Raw genomic sequence first — 23,877 nt, forward strand, 5'->3', positions numbered from 1 at the left:
TTTTCTGTTGCTGCTTTTGTGTAATTTACTGCACTTGTGACATGAGCTACAGGTTTACTGTGTGTTTACAGCTCAGCCCTGTTACAGGAAGGTCAAAGAGCAGGGAGCAATTTCACAGTATGGACATTGAAGCAGGGATTTCACACCTCAGAGAATTATGTGAGAATTCCAGTATGCTGGCCAAAGCCAGCATTTTAACTAAGAGTTTTCTTCTTTCGCCCTCAGAAAATATTCACTGATCCTGGAAGCTTATCCATGGCAACAATCAACAAACTCCGAGAGACTTGCAGGGAGAAATTGCTTTCTCAGGGATAACATGCCAGACGGAACCAGGTGGTCAGATCCTCCAGCAATTGAGACATTCCTCTATTTGCACTGATTAAAGCACACTTTAAGCTTTCCATTAATTAATTGACACTTGACCAATTTTCCTGCCTTTCAAGTAAGTGTGTTAACACTTTGTACTGTACGTCAGATTTGATAACTGGAACTGGTGGTTCTGTTAGTGTTTGTTGGTGGTGTGTTGTTTTTATTTTGTAAGGATTAAGGTATCTTCAGACTAGAATGTGATCAATGTCAGGACCCTCCTTTTAAAAAAGTAGTCCCAGGGAATTTTGTAATATTAAAAGCAAACAGATGTATAAAAATATGTATTACTGTGTTAACTGTGACACCATTGCCATTTGTACAAAATAAATTAATTTAATTTGTCAGAACCTGTTTCTTGGTGTAGAGAGTAAAATATGTGATCTGAGTCCTGAGTGCCAGTCATTGGCTGGAATACAAGGATCTTTTTCCTCCCTGCTGTCACTTAAGGAACTCAAATATAGCAAAGTGCAGGTAAGAGAGCAATCAGTGATCTTCACTAGCAGTGTGAGATAGAGCAGCTGTAGTGCAGTTCTCCCACACCTGTGTCCCTAAGAATTTGAGGAGAAACACTTGTGAAGACATCCACCGACAGACTTCTTTAACAGGAGGACGATACCGGGTAGTTTCAAAGTTTGTACTGGCACCGGGCCACTTCCAGCCCTGCTGGGACCAGGAGTCTGGGAATTGCTTTCTTGTCCCTACAGAGCCCTCTCGTGGCCAAATCCTCTCCTTCCAGCTGGGGAAAGGAGGAAGGACAGCCGGAGCACTTTGTGGGGTTTTATGGTCCCTGTGCCACAACTACTGTGGAAAGCCTCATATTTCAACAGCACAGTCCTTTTCAGACTTTACTCCAAGCTCTCTTGATTCCTTGTGAAGCATGGCTTCCCCCTATCCCACAAATTGAGATTTTTCATTCCTTAGCAGAAAAAAAAACCACCTTTTTCAGAAGTACAGGAGTGCTCTTCTAAAGCCTGCTATTCCACAGTGATTCTGAACTATCCTATCTTTTATGGTACCAGTCCTACACCTTTTTCCTCAAGTACTGAATTACAAGGACAATAGCAGTAACAAACTCCCAGTATGTCAGCAGGTATTAGGAAACACCATTCACTGCTAGCAAAATCCACAGTTTCCAGGTACCTTCAAGGTCACAGGTCCAAAGCAGCCCAGTCTTCCTGTCCTGCATGAGGCTCTCTGGGTCAGGAGCGTTCTGTGCAATGCTTTGGTGTGCCCGGTTCCTGCCCTGTGGAGCTGGGCTCTGTTAACACCAAAGCCTTGCTGCAGGAGGACTCGGGGAAGCTTTGAACACCGAGGCTCATTTCCAGCACATAACAAGGCACACAGCCCTCAGCAGATGTATTTCCTACTTTGTGGTAAGAGTTCAGCTTCAAAATCAAACATGGAATGTCATTTACACAGTCCTTACACTAAGGACCTTACCAGCACTGCCAGAAAGGGAGCCTTAGCCAGGCAGGCAGTGTACCCACATGTCTGAGGAAGTGGCAGGTTAAAGTCTCAGGTTACCAGCACAGCGTTCCTTGTTTCCAAACACAAAGCGCAAACCAACCTGATTCCAATGCACACACACATTAAGGTTTTCCTTTGTGCCACAAAGGAAAAACTGAAACACTTGTTTAACTCCACACTAAAGATTGTTTGAAGCTTCTCAAGTATAGCCAAACCATGACTTCAGCCTTCAATAAATGGTCAACAAATGGTTTTAAGAGTGATCAGCAATACTAAAAAATACAGAAAAAAAAGTGTCTTTATTAGCATTGTTACAGGCAATGCATACATAAGAACTGATCCTTAAAGTGTACAACCCCCAGCCAAGTTTAAAGCAATAGAATCAGCAGATTGAGATCTATATTGTACACATGTGCAGTAACAGGATCTCTCAACCTTCCAACAGAATAGACTGAAATCACTTTACAAAAAAAAGTAAATAAAAACAACACCCATTTTAAAAAAGTACCAGCTCCTAACGAGCTGGCATAGCATCAAAAATATCAAACAGGGGAGTTGTCCAATCATCAAGAGTTCCTGTAAGGTTTGAGTATTGCGTCGTTCACACCCTGCATGTGCCAGGCATTGAGTTTAAAGCTTAGTAAAAAATACACACCTAAGAGACAAGGTGAAGTTCAGATTTTAGATTTCAATTTTGTCAGTTGTTACTGAAGTTTTTCAAATGCATCATCAGTACACTTAACATCATTGCTCAATGGCAGCGGTGCAAATAATGAACCTTTTCCCTTTGTTAAGAGTTCTGAAAATGAGTCAGAGTTAGCAACATCCCTCTCTGGAATCTGTAGCTGACATGATCTTACACCAATTCCAAAAAAGCACCCTTAAAAACTTTTAGCTTGTTTCTAAGTGGGTAAATATTAAAACTAGTTAGCAAAATTAAACACCAGAATCTTCAGAAGTTATTTTTGTGCATAGTTAAATGCTGCAAGATGATTTCACATTTAATAAAGCAGACTTTAAAGAAGCAATTTGCAAGAAAAGATGTTACCTTACAATAACAACCAGTTCAGGGGAAATGTAGGGGGATGTTTTCCCCCAGCCTCTTGCAATTGCTTTTCATCTACGTTGGATTTTAGTGCAAGTAATTAAATTGTTTGATATCCAGCATGGCTCCTCTTTCTGCCGATCAGGTAAGCAATCAAGACAATTAGAACGAGACCAGCAAGGGCTGCACCAACTATGATAGGGATCAGCATGTTATTTTCATCCAGTTGACATTCTTCCACTGAAGAGAGAGAAAAAGATCCGTGTTAGGTACTAGTGCACCAACAGATGGCTACATCCAGAACTTCAACATTCTGCTCCCAGCACATAGACAAAACTGGCTCATAAGCTTGCCAGCCATGAAAAGGAAGCCAAGTCCACTAACCATGATCGTTCAAGATGAAGTCTTTCTAGTACCAGCTGTATACACAATATGGAGATTATACTGATTGTTTCCTCCTCAAGAGCTGTTAGTTATACACAAATGTAGCCATCAGAAATACCCATGTGACCCTTCCCACAGTCATTTTGCTTTCATCATAGTCATAAGGGACAGGCTTGCCCCTTTCACACAACTGTCTGCACACAGTTCAGAGGGAAAGGTAGCACCCTTAACTCTTCTGTGGACCAGCAGGAACAAGTCCAAGTTGTTTCAAAGCTTTTTACACACTTCTCACACTAGCCTCAACTTGGACATCTTAATCAGCCCCCACATCATCTGTGCTGGGGCATGCAGAGACGAAGCACAGCACCCACAAGCTGACATTTGACTACAGAATGTTATATTTATATCAGCGTATACTTCACAGATCTTGTATTTGACAGGGGCTGCCAAATGCAAACCTCTTACCTGGCCCAAATTTGTCTCCATCAATCTTGAAAATCTGGATCTGAACATTAAATACATTGACAAGGGCTTGGTCTGTGACCTGCAGGTTCTCCTCAGAGCTGCACTTGTAGGAGTTCCCTACTGAAGCTATCAGCTCACTCATGCTGTTGTTTGATGCTTCAAATTTTGGATCTGTGTAAGAGAAAGTCTTATATAAATCTGAAGAGCAGGAGCTGTAAGCTCATAGAGCTGCAATCTGATACACTCATCATCAACATTTCTCATACATTATTTAATGCAGGCTACCCCTAATATTTACAGAAGTAATCACAGAGAGTAGATGTCTTAGAAGTCCTTACTTTTTGCTTCAGGAGGCAGGGTCGTGCTTACACTCACACCTTGCAGGAAGAATTTTTCAGCACTTGCATTCTTTAAAAAAAACAAAACCCAACAAATCAGGAGTTGTCATTTAAGCTGATGATGTACAAGATAAGCAGTTCATGTTCACGTTTCATTCTGCAGTTTGAGAAAGGTTTTAAAAACGTAGACCACAAATGGGATGAGCATCCAGAGGTGTTCAGTTGGACTTCAGGAGAGAAAAGCTACAGAAAGCATGCACCTTAAGGAAGATTATTTTGTGAGAGGGAAAAGAGGCAGAGAAAGGGGGCCTTGTCACCCCCAAGCTGTTGACTTGCACAGTGCAGGCTTAGTCCCACTCACTGCTTAAGCAGTGAACTTGGTACCCCACAGAACTGCAGTCATTTAATAGCAACAGCCCAAGATGATCAGTGTTACAAGGAGCATGAAGTTCTTACAAACACTGGATTCAGTCCTCAAGGGTGCACAGCTGCAATACAGCACCTGGGGCAGGGCTGTGGGAAACGGGATTCCCAGCCATCACAGGAGACCAGAAGACAAGCACACCTGGCCTTTGGGTTGTACACAGACTATTAATGAGGACTTAAATCCAGCTCCAGGCCTAAAATTGGATGACATGCCCACTTGTCACAGGCTGCTCCCAGTTTCAGAAGCCTTAAAGCCTTAAAGAGTAAGCAACTTGATCTTCAAGGGAGTTCCCACTCCAAACAAAATACTTTTCTGTGTACACAAGTGTATGTGTGCCTATATACACAAACAGATTCTTTTCACACAGTGGTTACCACGCATAAAACCCACTAAATCCTAGTATTAAAACCAAAGGAACTAGTTACTGCCTTTCCTGCAGCTGTCTCTTTTCCTCCTGCACTTGCCCCAGTTAGTTTTCCCACATGAAAAGTCCTGCAGACCCTACACACTTGGTGCAGAGATTCTTACCAATGCAAACTGGAAGGTAACCCTGGTTTTCTCAAAGGTCAGGTTCAACAAGGCAGATGTATTGTCGCATCTCCCAGAAGAAGTTGTGTTACGTGGTACGAAATTCAGCACATCCAAACCCATCTGTGAGAGAAGAGGAGCAATTATGACACTTGAAGAGACTGAGCACATCCCCTTACACTCAGCTGAGCTGTAGCTGGCTTGTGTCTCGTGCCTCCAGTGTTGTGTTCTCCCTATGCTCCAGCCAGCAGGGCAGATCCGTGCCCACATTTCAGCCCCATGCAGACACTGAGTCACCAGGCTGACAGACAACTAAGGGCACATCTAACAGATCCTTCTGCAGCCCTGGCTGCCTGCAGCCCAGAACCCATGGCTTTCTCCACACAAACTGCTTTGGTCCTTGCAGCATAAGGAAAAATATCAAGAACCACCACACTACACAGAGGGCAAGATGCCATAAAATACTGTTTTGGCATAAGGTAGAAGTAATTAAGGGGACCACCTGTTAGCACAATCATCTTGCGTGTCATTTCCGTTCAAAATGTTTTAGTTTTGTCCATGGTTCATGATTTTACACTGCCTTGCATCTGCAGAAGGCTGTGGGTTAAGTGCACTTGCTGAACAATTAAATAGAAACCCTTTCAGTAGCTCTTAGCTGATCCTCATGTGACCAGAAACCTACTTGCCACCTCCTCACTGGTCATTACACTAGAAATCAGCTGTTCCACCAGAGGCAAACACCACAATCAGGGAATTTCACACAATTAAGGTGGCTAAAACACAGTCACCATCATAACGAGCCACTGTACAGCCACACACCAGCTATAAGTGCTCATGATTTTATCTTTCAGTCATCAACATCATAAATAAATGCAGTAGTTCCTTTTGCAACACCATTGTTTCCTACTGGGGGGATTCAACAGTCCCTTTGGGTTTGTCCATAGAGCTGACAAGCTGGGCTCTGCACCAATAGTGGAGGGAAAGACCCTGTGCCAGGGCTGGATCTTACACAAACCTTGTATTTTTTTTTTTTTTTTTTTTTTACTTTAAAAATCAGCTGTTAAGTAGCTTTTAAGCATCAAAGTCAAACCCAAATGTCTTCAGTGCTGGCTGGAAGGTAATTAAGTCACAAGTCTGTCCAGTTTTACAGCAGCAATTTTCCCTTCTACTAGCCATTCACTCTTCCTATGCCTCAGGCCAAATTTCTGTATTTTATTTAACAGTTTAAAAATCTTGTTTCGACTGCAACTTTGACAACAGGATTCCTCTACTCATCTTGGTAACTTTTACTACTTCTCTTAAATGTATATACACATTTCCTGGATTCAACAGACAAGTTTAATACTGCTTTTAGTGAATGCTTTTAGTATGGAAAAATCCTTAAGAACCACTTTCAGTACAAGTGTTTGAAACATCACTAGTCTAGACTAGGTTAAGCAATTCAAATAGAGGATAATGACAGATGAACATAAACACCTGGGCTTTTTAAAGGAAAAGGTTAGCTTATAATAATTTACCAAGTCTTCCCCAAAGAGGATATTTGAAGGCTTAGAAGAAACAAAACCCAAAATGTACCTTTTCATCTTTTTTTGGATAGGTGATATTAAGCTGTAAGCCCATGTAGGCAAGCACACAGGTTCCATTTGGACCAGTCACATTGTATTTACCAACTGCAGGATTTGGGGGTGATGTTGGTTCTGGGCTAGCTGTTGGAACCTGGCTAGTTGTCTGCTTAGGAGTTGTAGGCACTATAGCAGTAGTAGAGACCATATCCTCAGCACATTCTGTCTCTGCAGAGAAAGGAAAGCAGTCATTACCAACCAAAATGAAGCTGTGGCATGATCTACCTTTTTAATCCTCGAGGGAAAGGAAGACACAATTTCAAGTAGCTTTTTTCCTAATAAAAGAGAATAAAAGCTCAGAAACACAATGGTAAAGCATTGCCTAAAGTCTTGTTGCAAAGTTTGAGACCTGGTGTGTGAAAACAACACCTCTGCTGGTAATTTACTGAGGTTCACGGTGACCACATCCACTTTTACTCACATCCATCATTTCTCTTTGCCATCGGGTCAGGATGAACCTGACAGAGCCAGGGCTCTTGCTGTCTGTTCACAGCCAGGCTGGGATCCCCATCACTCACTCTGGGCACTCGTGTGGGAAAAGCACAGGAACAGTTCTCCTGCCCACTGTTCAAAGTGGTCTCCCAGGAGATGTGTTTTCCTTCCCCTCACTCTCATTATTCTGGCAATTCCCAAAGCAGCCTTAAGATATTGCTGTGGCTCCTCTGTCCTTCTCAAGGGGATTCTAAGACACGGCTTCTGATGCCAAGTTTTCTCCTGTATCCTCTCACAGCCATCCTCCCTTCAGCCCTCCACAAGGAGCCGCCCTCCACGAGGTTAACAAGCCTGTGAAGGTGTGCAAGTTCACCTTCTCTTTTCATCCAGTCCAGCAGCAACTTCCAAGGGAACAGTGATTTATTTGCAAGAGTACTTGGAAACATGTGGCAGCAGGATCTTAACTTAATCTGGGAGCCAAGAAGGTTCCTGCATTCAACATCTAAGCCAAAACCAAAGGTCATAACAAAGACATTACTAAAGTAGAGGCTTCCATGTTGCACTCCAAGGTCATCTCCACATGCCAGGGATAACAACTTGCAACTTTTTAAGGACAACAGCAACTGCAGCAACAATCAACTGACTCAAAGGGCCTCCTAAAATTTAATGCACACAAATCTTGCAGATACAAACACCTAATAAATAGCCTTAAACTTGAACAGCAGCTTAACTTTTGATTACAGCTCAGAAAGAGGGACTCTAATCACACCATCCAATCACACACACCAACACAGCATGCTTTCCTATTTCCACTCCCTTGCTAGAAAGTCCAAGGGCAGAATGAAGGTGGATGGAGGAGCGATCTTGTATTTTCTAGACTGATACTGGTCTGATCCCAAAATGCAATCATTTCCTAACAAACCAAAAAAAAAAAAAAAGCTTTCTGGGTACTTCAGTGGAGAATTACCCTCTATCTGCAAGACCTCAGCACACAGAGGCTCTTATTTAGGTCGGCAGAGATGGAAACAACCAAATCACATTGAGTGCAAATTTAGCCTAGCTGGAGTTTTGATACATTATTTTTAGTGAACCAATTTAGAGCAGTTTCTAGAGGCTCTTCAGGACAGATCAAAAGATGAGACAAATTCTAGCATCTTTTCTTGACAGTTACAGGAAAGCACCTGGAAAAACTACCAAGAGAAAGAAAATGGAAGTCTCCCTTTCAGAGCTGTAGATAACCACTACCATCCCCTCAGTCACTAACTTCTAGTACACTGACAGAAGTCACAATTTCTAGTTATGCAGATGCACTGAATCGTGACCCTCATTCCCTTCAGTGAGCCTTGTACAGATCACTGGCAGAAATATCCTTTCATTAAAGATTTGCGGAGAAATAAAATATTAAGGAAAAATTCCAGATCTAAAGTTTATCTGAAGTTTACTAGCTGCCTAAGGGACAGGGAAGGCTCAAGCCTACAAGAATGGAAGTAGAGCACTATATAAGAGCAGAACTTTAGGTCTTAAGAAGAAAAGTATTACACAGCAGAAAGATTTTATTGAAGTTTTGTAGAAATTAAAAATCAGCTTTTCCCAGTATTATGTCTTATGTCTGACCCTGCTGATAAATGATCACTCATCATACTTACCTGGTAAAACAATTAGATCAAAATTTCATAATTAAAAAGAGATATCAGTCTGAAGGCTACAGTAAGAGAAACCAGGATTTGGTGTGGGGTTTTTTAAGCATAGGTACACATCTTTATTGTAAACTGGTTCACTGAATGGAAAAGTTTGATCAAGGGAATGATGCATACCAATCTGAGCCAGTCATGTGAAGCAGCCATAAAAGATGTCAATGCCACTATTATCATGCATCAGGCAAGGTATTTTTCACAGAAATGGAACAAGGTAGAGATATTCCAGTAGAAGGCACTTCTTCATTATATCCATTCCATGCTAGCAATGGCTACCATAGTTCTTAATATTTGTTTCAACTTAGCAGGTGCGTAAATGGGATTAAAAGCTAAAGAAAAGTTCTAGATTTCCCAGGGAAGATGACTCAAAGTAAGGCAAAGACTTATCACTCCTTAAGATGGTATGGGTGATCAGTTTATACAGCTCTTTTATGTTTCAGGACTGCTGCCTCAAAGGACATGAACACACCATGAAGTAATTGGCCTTTAATAATCTGAAGTAAACTTTTCAATACAATCAGGATAAAAATACGACTTTGTGATTGTGCCTGAAAGAGAAAAACCTGACTGTTACAGCTGACATAAAACCTCCTGTAAGTAAGCTTCTGCTTTCTACAGACCAATTCTCTACTGTCACTAATTTTCCCCAGAGCACACAGTAACTAGTTCACATTACTTTGGTAGAGGCCATAATGCTTGGAAGTTATCAAATACTTCTTCAAGTAGGATTTTGGCCACGTGCCCACTCAACCTACTGCAGCATGTGTTTAACACCCATACTCATGAAGAGCCCAGTACAACACCCATGGGAACCCAGGCCACTATCCCCCAGCCATGGATTCCAACATCCTACAGAGAAATCCTGAGGCAAGTCAATTTATTTCAAAAAATGCTGCTATCAGAGTTTCAGATTCAGCTTGTATCCACCTTCAATATGATTAGTCAGAACTTAAAAAAACCCCCCTATTATTAGAAATATTAGCTCATCAAGTACATTTTATTTACAAGATACTTACTGTTCACACTTAAAGTGCCATTTGTGAGATAGGCTTCCAAAGTGACCTCGCTAAAAGTAACATTCACATTCTTCATAAGGATGTCCTTGGAGCTGATGCATCTGTATTTTGTGCCCATACGTGCCTGAATAATATTTTTATGTGATACAGTCTTCATGCCTCCTGTAAAAAGATACATTGCATTAGTATGTACCAGTATTCAAAGGACTCAGTATTACATCTGGAAGCGTTTCTAAGTAACAATAGGAAGTTTTTATTTTACCTGTAGATGAATTTGGGAATAAAGTTGCATCTGATAGATTGTAGTGGAAAACTAACTCTTCAACTTGGTACTTATCTGCAGATTCTGAGAAATTCAGGCTTAATGAATGTCCTGCTCCAAAATCCAACACCAGAATCGGATGAGATGTGTTATCTTTACCACATGAGCTCTGTGAGTCTACTGACGCATTTTGTGGAAGAAAAAAGTATGCAAACTGTGGGGTAGAAAATAAAACACATGTAAGCTTTTCCTCGCAGCTTTTTAAATATCCTATGAAACTGTTACAAACATACAGCAGACATTAATATTTACTATAAGATGTCTACTTATATACCAGTATATAGCTAGCAGCGTGTTACTGGCACTCAGGTTTGAGAATCTTGCTCTCTGAAATTGGAGGATGAAACAGTACGTACTCACAGCACCTCTTAGACTTTTACTCCTCCTAAACCAGCAATATGAATTTGCAGGTACTTCTGTACTACAAGAATCAAATCTGGCAAACTCTGGACATGTGAAAAATGGGAGATTTAGGCTTTGGTTCTTGTAGTACAACTGAGAAAGAACAGAAGTGAATGGTACATACTAGATAGCTTGGCTGTAATAGTTTTATTACACATTGTGAAGAAATGTGATATCTGAAGACCAATACAACATTTACTGGGAAGTTCTTAGCTTACTGCTCAAAAGAAGAAACAAAAGTATGTTATGAAAGAAGTCACCTTTGAATGCAAACACATATACCAGTATCAGCAGGAGTTCAGACCATCAGCACTACTCAATACATGGATTATACAATATAGGGCTCAGCTCAAATCACACATAGCAAGTGCACCACTGGTACAGTCGCAGGATTTTTTTAACCTTGTATTACACTGATGGCTAGGAAAAAAAAAATCAACAACACAAAACTGCAATAAGAGTATAATAATCCCCAATTCCTATTCAGTAGTAAAGACAAAAACCCCCAAAATTCATTTGTTAGGGCAAATTCTTAATTTTCCATTAACAAACTTTTGCTGTTAATATGGAACAATTTGTAAGCATTGCACTAGTCTGAAGACACACTGAAATCTAGAGATTTGCCAAGTAAGGTGGTCACAGATTTCTGGAGTTTAAAAAGTTTAAAAGCTACGTGCCAACAGCCATTTCAGTTCAGATTTAGTCCACATGAGTGTGACCAAGTTACCAAGAGAACTTGTAGTATTTTTGCCTTTACAGTTCCAGTGAAAGCCATTTTAGTTATCAACAGGTCAGGTGTGGGATTTAGTCACAAAAATAATTTCACTTTTTTTTGGTGATTGTTTCAGACAGCCTCAACCTTGCTGTTTAATTAGAAGAAGCATCTGTAATAAAGAAAAGCTGATGCCATTTAGGTCCTATACCTGTTCAGACACAAACGAACCCTTTTTCCCATGTTATTAAGGGAAAAGGACCTTCAATTTGCCCTGTTTCAAGGTTTCTAATCAAAACCTGATGATTTTCTTTTAATTTTTCCCATGTACTGTTGGAAAAACATCTAAAAAATTGGGGGATTGGGTTCTGCAAAAGAGCTGTTCAAAAGTTATAAACATACAAATCTTTACTCAATCTCATCTGTGGTGTTGCCTGTGTCAACTCTCCCTTTTCTCGGTCTAAAATGCGTTTTAGAGTGATGCATTCTTTCAACAATAGCTTGGCTTGTGGGAGAGTGAGGAATACCATAAGTGTGTCAAACTCCCAATTTCATTAAAAATTCAGCCAATTTATTAGCTTTGTATGCAGGGCCATTATCCATTTTTATCTCTTGAGGTACCCCTAATAGCAAATACTTGCAAAAAATGCTGACACACATGATTAACTGTTTCTCCTGTATGTACAGAGGCAAACCCTGCACCTGAAAACGTGTCAACTGACACAAGGATGTTTTTAAACTTCCCAAAAGATTCAGTAATATCTGTCTGCCATAACTGCAGGTTTGCAACCCTGGCAGACTGACCACTCCTGTCGAGATAGGGGGCTGCCCAAACTGACAGTCAGGACAGGCAATTATAATGGCCTTCACCCGATCTCTAGAAAGGTGGATTTTCCCATGAGAGCTTGTGTGTTTTGATGAAAGAAAGCATCACTCAATTTTGCTGGTTCAAAAATGGTGGGCAGAGTACTGGCAATAGCCACTGTCAACTCATGGGCTCTTGTGTTCCCTTCTGCTCAGAATCCTGCAAGTGAAGAATGGGCCCTGACATGAGAAACCAAATATATTGATTAGTTCTGTTTTGCAAGATCATATAGAGACGTGTAAGATAACAATGTAAGTTGTCACTGTCAATATCTTTTAAAACTGATCCTTCCACCCTTCGGACTGTGTTGACTATATATACAGACTCTGTAATCAAATTAAAAGGTGCTGAGAAAAGTTGAAATGCTCTGACCACAGCTGCCAATTCTGTCACCTGATGTGAACCTTCCACTACCTGGATATCTGATTCCCATTGTTTAGTTTTTTGGTTTTGCCATGTTATGATTGGGAGAGTAGAGTAAAAATCTTTGTTGAAGCAGTTTTTCATGCACAGATACTTGGTGAAAGTTTAAATACTGTACATGTGCAAAGATAACACACATTTTAAAAATACTAAAAATACTAATAAATGATAAGCAATAAGTTACTCACTGCCCTTACCTCTTTTTGCCCGTTGCTTTTGTATTCCACTGAGAAGCTTACTGTCAAATCAGCAATTATGCAGACCTTACCACTTGAATCTTTCACTTCAAATGAAGAGGAAGCCTGTAAAAAGCCTGATTAAAAAAAAAGAAGTGGTTAACTTGCTGTCACATAAATTTGCATTTTCAATCCCAAAGAGACAACTATGTACAACTGTACATTTTGGGAGTACAACTTAAGCATCAGTTGAGTTTGAAAACTTAGGCATTAACAGTCTCTAGATTGCCTTCATCACTAACAAACAGAAGACAAATTAAACACCTCATTTATAAAAATGCAAAGCTATCCAAACCAAAACTCTTTACATGCTAGGTCCTAAGAAGTAAGAAACACATGCAACAAACACCATAGTGTTCAAGACAGCTTCAGTGTTCACCATACACAGTACGGTGAACATATAATTTTACCATCTTCACCCAGACCTGACTCAGCTTCTTTGATCCTGCATGCCTCCAACACTGCCCTCCCCGCACAGGACACCATGCAGCCTTCACTCCTGCTGTACCAGGACACTCAGCTGTACATGCACTGAATCCAGCATTTAGGAAGCCTGGATTGACTGCAGATGTTTTGAAGGCATTGCCAAAAATAGCATGATAGAGCATGCTTCCCTTGCCAGGAGAACTTCTCTTTACTGTCCTCACACTCTCCACACTTTAGAGGAGGAGGCCATGACCTTGACACAGACTGAGGTTATGTCTTCCTGACTGGTTTAAGCAAAACTCAGACTGAGCTGCTGAGAAAAGCAGAGAAAAGCTTTTCTTGTTGCATTGCAGCCTCTATGCTCAGAGCACGCCGAGTACAACTGCCCGAAGCACTGACTGAACGGGGCAAGAACAGCAAGGGGAGCACACAATCCTCGTCTCTGATGGCAGCATGGACTGGCACCAGTGTGACCAGTGTCCACTGCCAACAGAGCTTCACACAGGGACGCACTCTGGCAGGCTGGAAGCAGCTGGAAAGCTGGTTATCTCCTACTTCATTTGTGGCAAGGGGTACCTGACAGTGCTCCTGCACCTCACAGTTCTTGATTTGAAAACCTTTCCTTTTTCAGATTCTCAATGTGTCACCACCACCCCCCCAAGTGAACCTCACTGCAAAAAGCCTGCACCATTTTCATGCTAGCACTTTATCAGTTTGCATTTGCAACAACTTCAGTCTTGCAGAAAACCTGATAAAAGAACAGCTGCAAGACATAAGCCACTGTCACAAGCAAATAGGCTTTAAGGAGTCAAACATGCTAATCCATTCAACTGTTGATAATAGCAAAGAGATCCAGATGAGGGATTATCCATTAGCTAGCTTCCCTCCCCAAGAAGTTTTAAAAAAACAAATCTTAAAACTTTTCACTGCAAAAAGATTGTGTTTACAATTGTATGAAGACAATTATTATGAAAAATTGGAGTTTTGTCAGCAGGACTTCAGTAGAAGGCACACCAGTTGCAGGAACACATTGGAAACTATTTCTCTGGCACCCAGCAAGAATTTTCCCTTGTTGCCTTCCCCTTAGCAACATCACATCCTCTCCCAGCACCAAAGAGGGCAAAGCTGAAACTTGGAATTCATTCAACTTTACCCAGTTTCTGGAGAGTCTAGACTTGAAATCAGAGATAGAAGGAAGAAAAAAATGCTTAAGAACAGATAGCGTAGAAAACTTACTTCAAGTGCAAACTCTCCTACCTTTGCCTTTATGTCCAGCATAAAATGTTCATTAAGGACCACACATTCACAAAAAAATGTTATTTACTGCTATTCAGAGCACTATCAGAAACATGTTCATCCACATGGAAGTTTCAATTTGCAAAGTTTCCTTCAATTTGCATTTACATCTGGAACTTGTTTACATTTCATGCAAGCACTAGTTTTCTCCAAAGCAAGCAGCTTACACTTTCCTGAAGATTTCTAGCACAGCGTAGAAAAGTAAAGAGGCAGGGAATAAGAATCCACTGCTCCTTGAACTAACACTACAACCGAAAAATGTGCTAGAATGAAAACCCTCAGTGTGCATGCAGACTCCCTTGTTTGACAGCTATTAAAATCTCGGCAATTTTAGAGATAAAAATAATGAAGTAACAGAGTAGAAGAATGAAAGAAAAATAATTCTTACAAGAAATGCAGCAGAAAGAAAATTGTTCTGCAAAACAATTAAGAAAAATGTTGCTGACCTAAATGAAAACATGACAGACCTGTCCATTACAAATGATTCGGAGGACAGACAATGCAGAGGTATGAGAAAGCATCAAATGGAAGACAAATTCTGATAATGAAGAGCTGATAAATCACCCTTAACAAGTTTAAGTAATAAAGAATAAGGCGCATGAATAAACATTAAATAGCAACACCTGCATAACTACTAGATTTTTGTAAGGTTAAAGTCACATCACTATATGAATCCTGATTTCATTAGTGTGGAGCAATTGCTATAAAACTCCAGTCCTTCTTAAGAAATTCTCAGCAGCTGCTGGATTTGCAGTTTTAGTGATGAGACACGCACCCAGCACGAGACACTGAGCTGTCCTTGATGGAGTGGTGAGAGCTGTTTGACTGCAAGTAAGGCAACACTCACAGGGATGGTGAGCAGAGAGAGCTGAGCTGCAGCATCATCCACTCCCAAGGTCTTGAAGGAAGGCAGATGAAACCGAGTAAAACAGATGGGACACAGGAGCAAAGAAAAACTAGAAGAAAACCACTGAAGAACAAATGAAGACACAGAAGGAAAGAAGGTCCCGCCTACTCTCTGCTCCAGCCAGTGTGAGGCAGAGGAACAGCTCGCTGCGTCTCGCAGGAAAGCAGCTGCTGAGCTTTGTGAAGGCAGCTTCAGTGTCGAGTAGTGATTAATGCATGAATCATCACCAGCCCACAAACACTACGAGCCTACAGTCAAAATGTCAAGACTACAGAAAAGCAAACACACACTGAATCAATCTATCCTGGGAATATTTCTAATGAAGTTATATAATGTATTGCTTAATTCTATCAGGGCATATCTACAAGCTGAGCTTATTGTTTGTACATCTCATAACAATATCATTCTTTGCAGTTAAGACACAAAACCTGATACAACCTCCAGATTCTTAACTTTAGGCTTTAAACGTTCCTCTTAATAAACTGCAGAGCCTTCTGTGACAACTCTCTGTGGCACAGCTAGCACAGTACTTCAGATTTCAATGAAGCAGTCCAAGACCTTTCAATAAAAAAAGTAAGTTTTTTAGGTTCATTTTTACTTGGCTGGAAACACTACATTATGGATATTTAGTAAACAAATTATCAAAAATGTACTAACATCACAGAAATTTCACTTGGTTCAGATGCTTCCTTTGTATTCCAGTAAGTTCCAAAAAAAGACTGCTTATAATATTTATTCTAGCTGCATATTTTCAATTGAAAATAAGAAGACAATCTCTCCCTTTATAACTTCATTTCTAAAATAACAATCTCATGCAAGAAAACACTTAAGGTAACTGTTAAAGCAACATCTAGAGATGTTGCTTGAATTAAATCCAGCATCCTTCTTTATCTAACATACTGACCTCAAAAAAACCCAAAGTATATTAACAGTCCAAGATAAAGTACGTAAGTCATGCAAAACAAATACTTCCTTGATTGTCTAACAATTTATCTTAAAGAAATCCACCTCATAAAGTTGTTTGTTTTAAGCTGAAAACTACAAAGCTAACAAAACAATCTAGAAGGTTTCAACCTTCTTATAACTGAAATCCTGTTGGTCAAACACAGCTATCCCTGATTTACTCTCCCACATAATGGAAATCTGCTAAGGGAGAGAGACAAATGGTTGTTGTGTGCTAGAAAACCAAGCATATTTAATGGCAGTTGTGCACACCATCTGCTTGCAAAGAGAACTTCAGTTACTATAGTTAATGATTTACTTTGCCTGCAATTTTTATTAGAAACATGGAACACTGACAATAAAGAAACACAAAAGCTACTCCTGTTTAATTTGGGGTTTATTACTATAGTCATGTTTCCTACATAAGTAAAAAATTCTTCAGCATTTTTCTCCCCCTTGAAATAAAGGGCAGCAAGCCATTCAAATTCACCTGGGCACACGTCCCATATCATCAGTACTTTAAGCCATATGGATACCCAGCGGATGGGACTGTTTAGTTACATCCACTGCCTGTGGTGTTCAGAAGGAAAAGCATGGCTGCAGCACAGCGCAGCTGCCAGCTTCTGGGATGTGCTGTGACGGGGCTCAGAGTACCCCAGAGCCTGCTACACCCACAGGCTCTCCTCAGCTCCAGCTCACCTGGAACTACTGTGCAGCAGCACTCTGGGTATGGGATGCCAGCCCTACATAATCCCTCTGTACCTAAGCTGCAGCACTGAGGTGTTGCCCTGCACCTTTGCCCAGGTGTTCTGACAACAAACACAGGAACACTGCTACCTGTGGGGCATTAATATAAGGAGATAAGAAATGCTGGTTATTATCTAAGGAGGGTTTATGTTCTATTGTACATGTGAACCAAACTGCCCAGTAATTTACTCATTCTGATGGTTCAGAACGATCCTGCCATCTCAGTGCCATTTTGGGAACAGCAGAACACTTTAAACTCCTAAATCTATGCCAGAGAACAGAATGGAAAAATCCCCGAGGAGTTATGCTCTCCTACAATGTTCTGTCTCCTAGTGTATGCACCTCTCCCAGTGGGACGAGGGACACCAGGTCCAAGTCCTCTATCAGAAGACCAAGTCAAGATCACTTCCTTAGGATTCAGAATCTGTACCACCTCAGGCAATACAGAAAGAAAAAGACAGGAACAACCGAAAGCAGGAAAATTCCTTGACAGGCTTGATGTATGAAACACTCTGCAAGAGGCGAGATGGTCTCCATAAAATGACAAGTTATATTTATGTTTCATCGACAGACACATGAGATCGAATGCGGGCTCTCTGGAAAGCTGGCAGGAAAAGACAAGGCTGGGCTCACTTCAACACATACACAGTGGTGGGGAAAGGGAGAACAGGGCTTAATTCAAGGATACATGAGAGTGCTTTAGGGGATAAGAGAACCAGCTGCACTTGTGCAGGTACAGCACCTGATTATATCAAGTTCCTGATCCAGCCCAGAATATGCATCCTTGCCAACCAAGAGACAAACTCACGCAATCTCAGCTTATGGTTTTGATATTGTTGACTTCAATTAAGGCAGTAAACATTTTGTTTTTCAATTCAGGTTTGCAGATGACTAACTTCTGTCTTTATAAACCAATATGTAGAAGTACAAAAGCATTAGAAAGGAAAGGCTATCTAACAGCCATATACACTTGTCATTTGACCAGAGAATTGCACAACTGCAACAAGTTTAGTCACATGAAAATTCTTTATGGCGTCCTATCTAAAGGAAGGAAGTCTTGGGATAGTTCTACAGCAAATTATTGCATGAGTGTACTGAGAGCTGAGCTCCCCTGGCCAGATCCTTTTCAGCATTCACACAAGTCCATTTTGCACTGGCTCTGGTTAGTGCTGCTGTATCACACCACACAACTAACACACATTCTTCAAGGCAGCTGCCAGCCCCAAACAATGTTTTGAAGAAAGGAGCACTGTGTGACAATTTAAAGAGAACGCTTCTCCAGAGGAGAGGACATTGGAACTAAGGCAATAAACTAAGTGCCTGAGTAAAACCACTCTCCTAGTCCTACAGAGTAGATCTTAACCCCATCAAGAAATGTAAAAATACAGGTGTACCCATATCATACAGGGTGAATTCTTGTTAGGAAACAGATGCCATCAGAAGTTTAATACAAGAAAACCAAATATATTAACTGTGAACTACTGTGCTCAAGGCTGAACACTGGAGAAGGAACAAGTACCCACTGCACAGAGATGAAGCACATTTAACTCTGTACTCTTAATGCCAGGGTGCACCTAAGACTCTCACATTTGAAATTAACAATAGAAAAAGTAGTACTGATAGTCAGTGGTGCTGTCAAGGGACAGAGAAAGTTAAGAAACTGTAATACTAAGACTGAATGGGACACCAGTCCATCTTGAAGTCAAATGCCTGTAAACTGTGGAATCCTAATTTACCAAAACATAAGGTACATTAAAAAATATGTAATATAGAATCAAGATAATGCAAAGGAGTGTTCAAATAGTTGCTGTAATTCCCACCACTCACATGCCCAAAAGTGTTTCTGCCAAGCTTAAGAGAACACATACCAAGAAATGCATTTCAGCACCAAGGTTTCTCAAGGAATTTCCAAATAATCATGGCTGACTTGAGAGCAAAGACAAACTGTTGAAGCTGCAACAAGCAAAAGCAAGGTGTGCCTTTTGCTAGAAATAAGCTTTTATCTTTGAGACCTACAAAGGCTTATCAGAGATAACAGCAGTTAATGTTGCAACAGAGTTATCAATCTTTTCTTTGAGTCAGGTTCCTCAGTACTCAGAGGCAATTCTTCACTTTGTCATCTGCTACTGATTAGAAAACATCCTAATCACTACAGAACAATCTAGAAGCAGGTTACACCAAAAATAAAACTCTTTGGTCAGCCTGAACAGAAACCTTGGAAACATATCTCAAAAGAAGCATGTCAGGGAGTTTGCAGAGTTCTCAGCAGATTCAGTCAGAAGTTACTTCAGGAGTCAGAAAAGCTGCTGAAGTCAAAGCCAAGTAACCTACCCCTTGATGAGTGGCACACTGACTCAGATCCTTGGAGACTGTGTCAATACACTTCAAGCAGCTATCAAGCAAACACCACCTCAAGGGCAGCATTTGGTAAAACAATATTTCAAAAGTTGCTCAACATTAAAGCAGATAGATTCTGTGAAAATCAGGTTAAAACGGTCTCAGTTCCAGACATCCAATAATGCCAAACCTGAAAAAAACAATTCAGCACCAGACTATCATTGGCTGGAATTCATTATCAAGTTTCTCTCAACTATCTCTACATTGGTAGCAAGGTTTGAAATTCCTTTTTGGACCAGAGTTGCGCAATAGAAACATGTGGATTATGCGTCAGTGACTCTGAAACGGCATCACATTACCTTGAAAAACTAATTTTCCCTTCTGCAAATCTCAAATACTTCATTACTTATTCAGCACACTGAATCCATGTCTGATTCTAATCTTAAATTTTCAAGGAAACATTCTCTGATGTGTCTGTGTTTCAGTAATGAAAAAATGTACGGGTGCTCCAGATGTGAGAGAGCACGAGCAGCTCTGCTGGGTTTGGCACACAATCCAACTGACTCATCGTGCTCAACAACACACAAGCACCATCTCACTATTTCAAAAAGCAGCAGATAAGTTTAGGGGAGATACTTCCACTTCCCACAGCCCCCTTTCCCTGCATGTTCCATATACTACCTAAATGTTTTCTTAATTAATTCCATATGTATGTTTGACGTTAATGAGGAAATTAATTACAAAATGCTCAGTGCTGACACGTGAAACATTCAGCTTAATGCTTGCTGCTCAATCTAAATAGAAAACCCAAACAGTAAGTGAGGTATGGTGAGGTATTCAGGTGGAAAAAAAAATTCTGCTGTCCCAAAGTCAAGGCATCACCAAACAAGTTTTTACATCTGCCTCAACCATGCTAATCTTTCAGTCTCCTGTGATCACGACCTTTATCCTAATCAGTGTTCACTCAGGTGACTAAAAGGCTGCAAATGAGCCAAAATATCTGAAGACTTCAGCTCCTATATTATTCTTCTCCCATCACCTACAACTCGAACCCCACACTCTTGCAAGAGAGGTCTCTATTTGCACCACAAAATCTTCCTCTAAGATCGTATGAAGTGATGCACAAACACCCAGCTACTAGACACTGGTACAAAGTCCCGACCATCAGTAAATAGTTACTCTGTGGTAAAATAAACTATTCTGTTGCCTCAGTTGCAGAAAGCTAACACATTTTACATGCCAGAAAGTGACAAAGATAATAGACTGAATGAGGTTTGTAACTGCCAATTAAGCAGAGGAAGACTACTGCAGTGGCCGAAAGCATTAACTGTGGTACCACATAAAAATCACAAAAGCTGATTTGAAAGAGAACTATAAAGCAATTCTTCATTTAAGCCATAACTAAATCAAACAAACTATTCAAGTAATTTCCACTATAACACCAGTTCAACAACACCCCAGCTGGCAGCCCTAGGAAACAAGGGAAGGAGTACTGTAAATCACTGTGCTGGTTAGCTCACGAGGGCTGGATACCTGAACTGCCCTTTGCGAGTGGTACCTTCTCGGCTCTGTGAAACTGCTGTACGGTCAATGCTGATAATGATATTTACTACCAAAGAGACATTACAGGAGCTGCAGACTGTCCCATCTCAAAAATGATAGCAGATAAGCATTCTCAACTGCTACTTTATTTAGGAAATATTTTGGCCAGCTGCTGAACAAGTTTCCTTTGCTGCCAAAGTCACATCTCAGAAACCTGATAGCGTTGTGTGATGTGGCTTTCAAGACAAGAAACCAAAAGCAAGGCGGTTACCAGCAAACAAGACACACTTCCTCGTAAATCAGCTGCTCTAACAAACCTCCTCATCAAGGTACTGAAATGTCTCTATTCCAGACACGTTTTATATTTTACTCAAGATACGGCAGGAAGAAAACCATTAGGCAGCAGAGCACTACATGCCCTGTAGAAAAGCGCTGCTTCCTAGCAATGACATCAGTAGCTCCCGCGTCTCCATGCCTCGAGCTCCAGACGCGTTTCCAGGTTCTCCGGGGAGCGCTGTCCCTGCACCCACCGCAGGTGCTCAGAGCGGCGTTCCCGGGCTCTCCGCGGCAGCCGCCGCCTCCCGTCCATCGCTGCCCTCGCACCTCGGGCGGCCCTCAGACGCTCTCGGGCGCCACAGGGGCCCGGCGCAGGGAGGGGGCGGGACGGCCCCTAAGAACACAGAGCCCCCGCGGGCCAGTCCGCACCCGGGAACGGCGACAGCAAGCGGGAGCGGACGGACGGGCGTGCGGGCGTCCAGTTACAGGTGCCGCGTCCAGCGGCGCCGGCCCGGGGGCCACCTCAGGCCGCTGCGACCCACCCCCCCACCCAAGCCACCCCGCCGAGGGCACAGGCCGCCCGCGTCTCCCCCCTTACCGAGCAGGGCGGCCGCCGCCAGCAGCCCCCGGGCCATGTCTGTCGGGTGCAGGGACGGGGCGCGGCGGGAGCGGGCGCGGGCCGAGGGCGGGCGCGGGCAGGGGGCGGCGGCGGCGGCTCCGCGCTCGGGGCGCTCTGGCGACGGCCCCGCCGGTCATGTGACCGCTGACGTCACACGGGCGGGCCGTCCGTCACGTGATCCAGGCCGGCGCTGCGGCGCCCGGGCCGCGAGGGAGGCGGGGATCTCGCGAGAGCGGGGCGGGGCGCTCGCGGGGAGCCGTGTGAGGGAGGGGCGCGAGCGGGGGGTGCGGGGAGCCCAGCGGGGCTCGGGACTGCCTCCAGAACGTGCCCCAGGCCACTGGAGCTGGAGGCAGGCGAAGGTGCGTGCAGTCGTCTCGCACAGAACTAATTCAGTCCCAGCTGTATAAAAACATTGGAAGTTGATGGCCTATTATCTCCGAAGTGGTCTGTCTTTATATACCCAGGTACACATATGAGTCACATGTGTTCCAAGACAAAACAGGAACTGCTAATGACAGGTGAAAAGTGTAATTTCACATAGCTTCAGCTGTGTGATGGTTTTTAAGGATTTTTTTTTTTCTTAGAAAACCAGAAAATAAGGTGAAGTTAGTTCGTAAACATTCTGAGATGTAATGGAGATGGACAGCCCAGGCAATTTGATCACTTTGTAATCCAATGCTCTCTCTTACCCACACTGTTAGGGATATGCTCACTTCACCTGAAACCTCAGAAGCAGGGATCTTGCTCCTGGAATGAGTGCCAATAGCAGCATGCCTCTGCTTTCTCACAATGACTGCCATATAGTCCCTCTCCTCACTACAGACTACTCCAGATTAATCATCTCTCAGGGAGAATGATTTCTGCTCCCAAGCTGCCCTCATACATTTTTACTTTGAACCCATTTGAAATGCAGTTTAGCTACTCCCAACTGCTAAAGTCAAGTTCAGCTGCTGTGAACTTGACCTTTCCTTTCTATTTGTCTAAGTTCACTCACACTTCCTGTTTCCCCAAAACATCCTGGATGCGTTTAGTTATTCCTTAGGGTGGCATGGGAATCTACCTTTCATTTTCAATGCTATTGCTATAAACATGTATTTCTTTTTTAATGCTGCACTTTTATCTGTGCATTTTTAGACACAGGAATGTATTGTTTCATTTGTTTTCAACATTTCTATCAATCTTTATTCTTGCCATGCATTGCAAAAGCAGAAGTTAGTTTGTAAAAGGACATAATGAGCAGCTCTGGTCAAGTGTTAGAATGACTCATCTGCAGAGGAGTTGGGGGTAATGGAGGTGGGACATGGGTTGTTCTCATTTTGGATCAGTTTTTGGAACCTGCACTGGGGGTGGAGGAGGATCTGTGGAACACAAAGTCTCCCACAAGACAAATGGAGAGGGAGGCCCAAGGTCAGGTTTACACTTGGTGTGCAGTATTCTGCCCCTCTATCAGTGGAAAAATGACAGATGCTTGGATTGCTACAAAAAAAGTGCTCATTCTATATATGTAAGTTACATAAAGCAGCAATATTGTGGTAAAATTTGGTAAACAAAGAGCATGAGGTTATCAGCAGAGAATGATGTTGACCTTCTATGCTGTGGCTCATTAGCTCACCAGGCCTTTATTAATGGTGCAGAGATGGCTCCAGACCAATTTCCCCCTCCTTTCAGTACAAGTATTACCAGGGTGTTTGTTAGATGAATGCATCAAGTCTTGCACAACCGTGTGGGCCATCAGCCCTACTGCTTGGTAACTTGTTGGCTGACATCAAACATGATAGCAGGGTAAGACATAAACAAAGTTACAGCTTCTGTAAAAGCTGCTGTATACACAGCCTGGAGGTCCAAATTAGTGCTGTCTCTGAGGGAAATGAAACGTAATCCATACCTATCACTGCAAGCCTAGCTAGATAAGGACACTCAGGAGACAGAGGTCTGGGTTCAGACAGAACAGCAGGGCAGAAGAGCCCACCCTTTGTTTATTCTTCCTATTATATACTTCTGGCAAGACGACCATGGATTACAGGGTGGCATCCACACC

General features: G+C 42.1%; 2 protein-coding genes across 4 annotated transcripts in view; one reads left to right on the forward strand and one right to left on the reverse strand.

Moving 5' to 3' along the window:
- GRTP1 (growth hormone regulated TBC protein 1) overlaps positions 1–2,346 on the forward strand; it is a 39,263-nt gene extending 36,917 nt beyond the window's left edge. For all 3 annotated transcript variants that reach the window (XM_063392742.1, XM_063392743.1, XM_063392741.1), the window contains one exon: positions 226–2,346. In XM_063392742.1, the coding sequence (XP_063248812.1) occupies positions 226–315 (90 nt within the window). In that variant the 3' untranslated portion in view covers positions 316–2,346. The remainder of the gene's footprint in view (positions 1–225) is intronic.
- LAMP1 (lysosomal associated membrane protein 1) lies at positions 2,117–21,995 on the reverse strand. The gene is made up of 9 exons (XM_063392738.1): positions 21,819–21,995; positions 12,709–12,824; positions 10,050–10,263; positions 9,788–9,949; positions 6,599–6,813; positions 5,024–5,146; positions 4,069–4,138; positions 3,731–3,901; positions 2,117–3,121 (listed from the first exon to the last, which is right to left on the reverse strand). Exons 1-9 carry the CDS (start codon positions 21,853–21,855, stop codon positions 2,982–2,984), a joined length of 1,248 nt encoding a protein of 415 aa, XP_063248808.1. The 5' UTR covers positions 21,856–21,995; the 3' UTR covers positions 2,117–2,981.
- Between the last annotated feature and the right edge of the window lie 1,882 nt (positions 21,996–23,877).

Source organism: Prinia subflava, chromosome 3 (genome assembly GCF_021018805.1).
Source record: "Prinia subflava isolate CZ2003 ecotype Zambia chromosome 3, Cam_Psub_1.2, whole genome shotgun sequence".
Taxonomy (NCBI): Eukaryota; Metazoa; Chordata; class Aves; order Passeriformes; family Cisticolidae; genus Prinia; species Prinia subflava.

What these genes read in the sequence shown, in the direction of transcription:
- LAMP1 (XM_063392738.1), bottom strand. Translation starts at nt 21,855, where the DNA reads ATGGCCCGGGGGCTGCTGGCGGCGGCCGCCCTGCTCG. An exon ending in AAAGCAACGGGCAAAAAGAG is followed by an intron (nt 10,264 to 12,708) that starts GTAAGGGCAGTG and finishes TCTACCCCACAG; the next exon opens with TTTGCATACTTTTTTCTTCC. An exon ending in ATTCCCAAATTCATCTACAG is followed by an intron (nt 9,950 to 10,049) that starts GTAAAATAAAAA and finishes ATCTTTTTACAG; the next exon opens with GAGGCATGAAGACTGTATCA.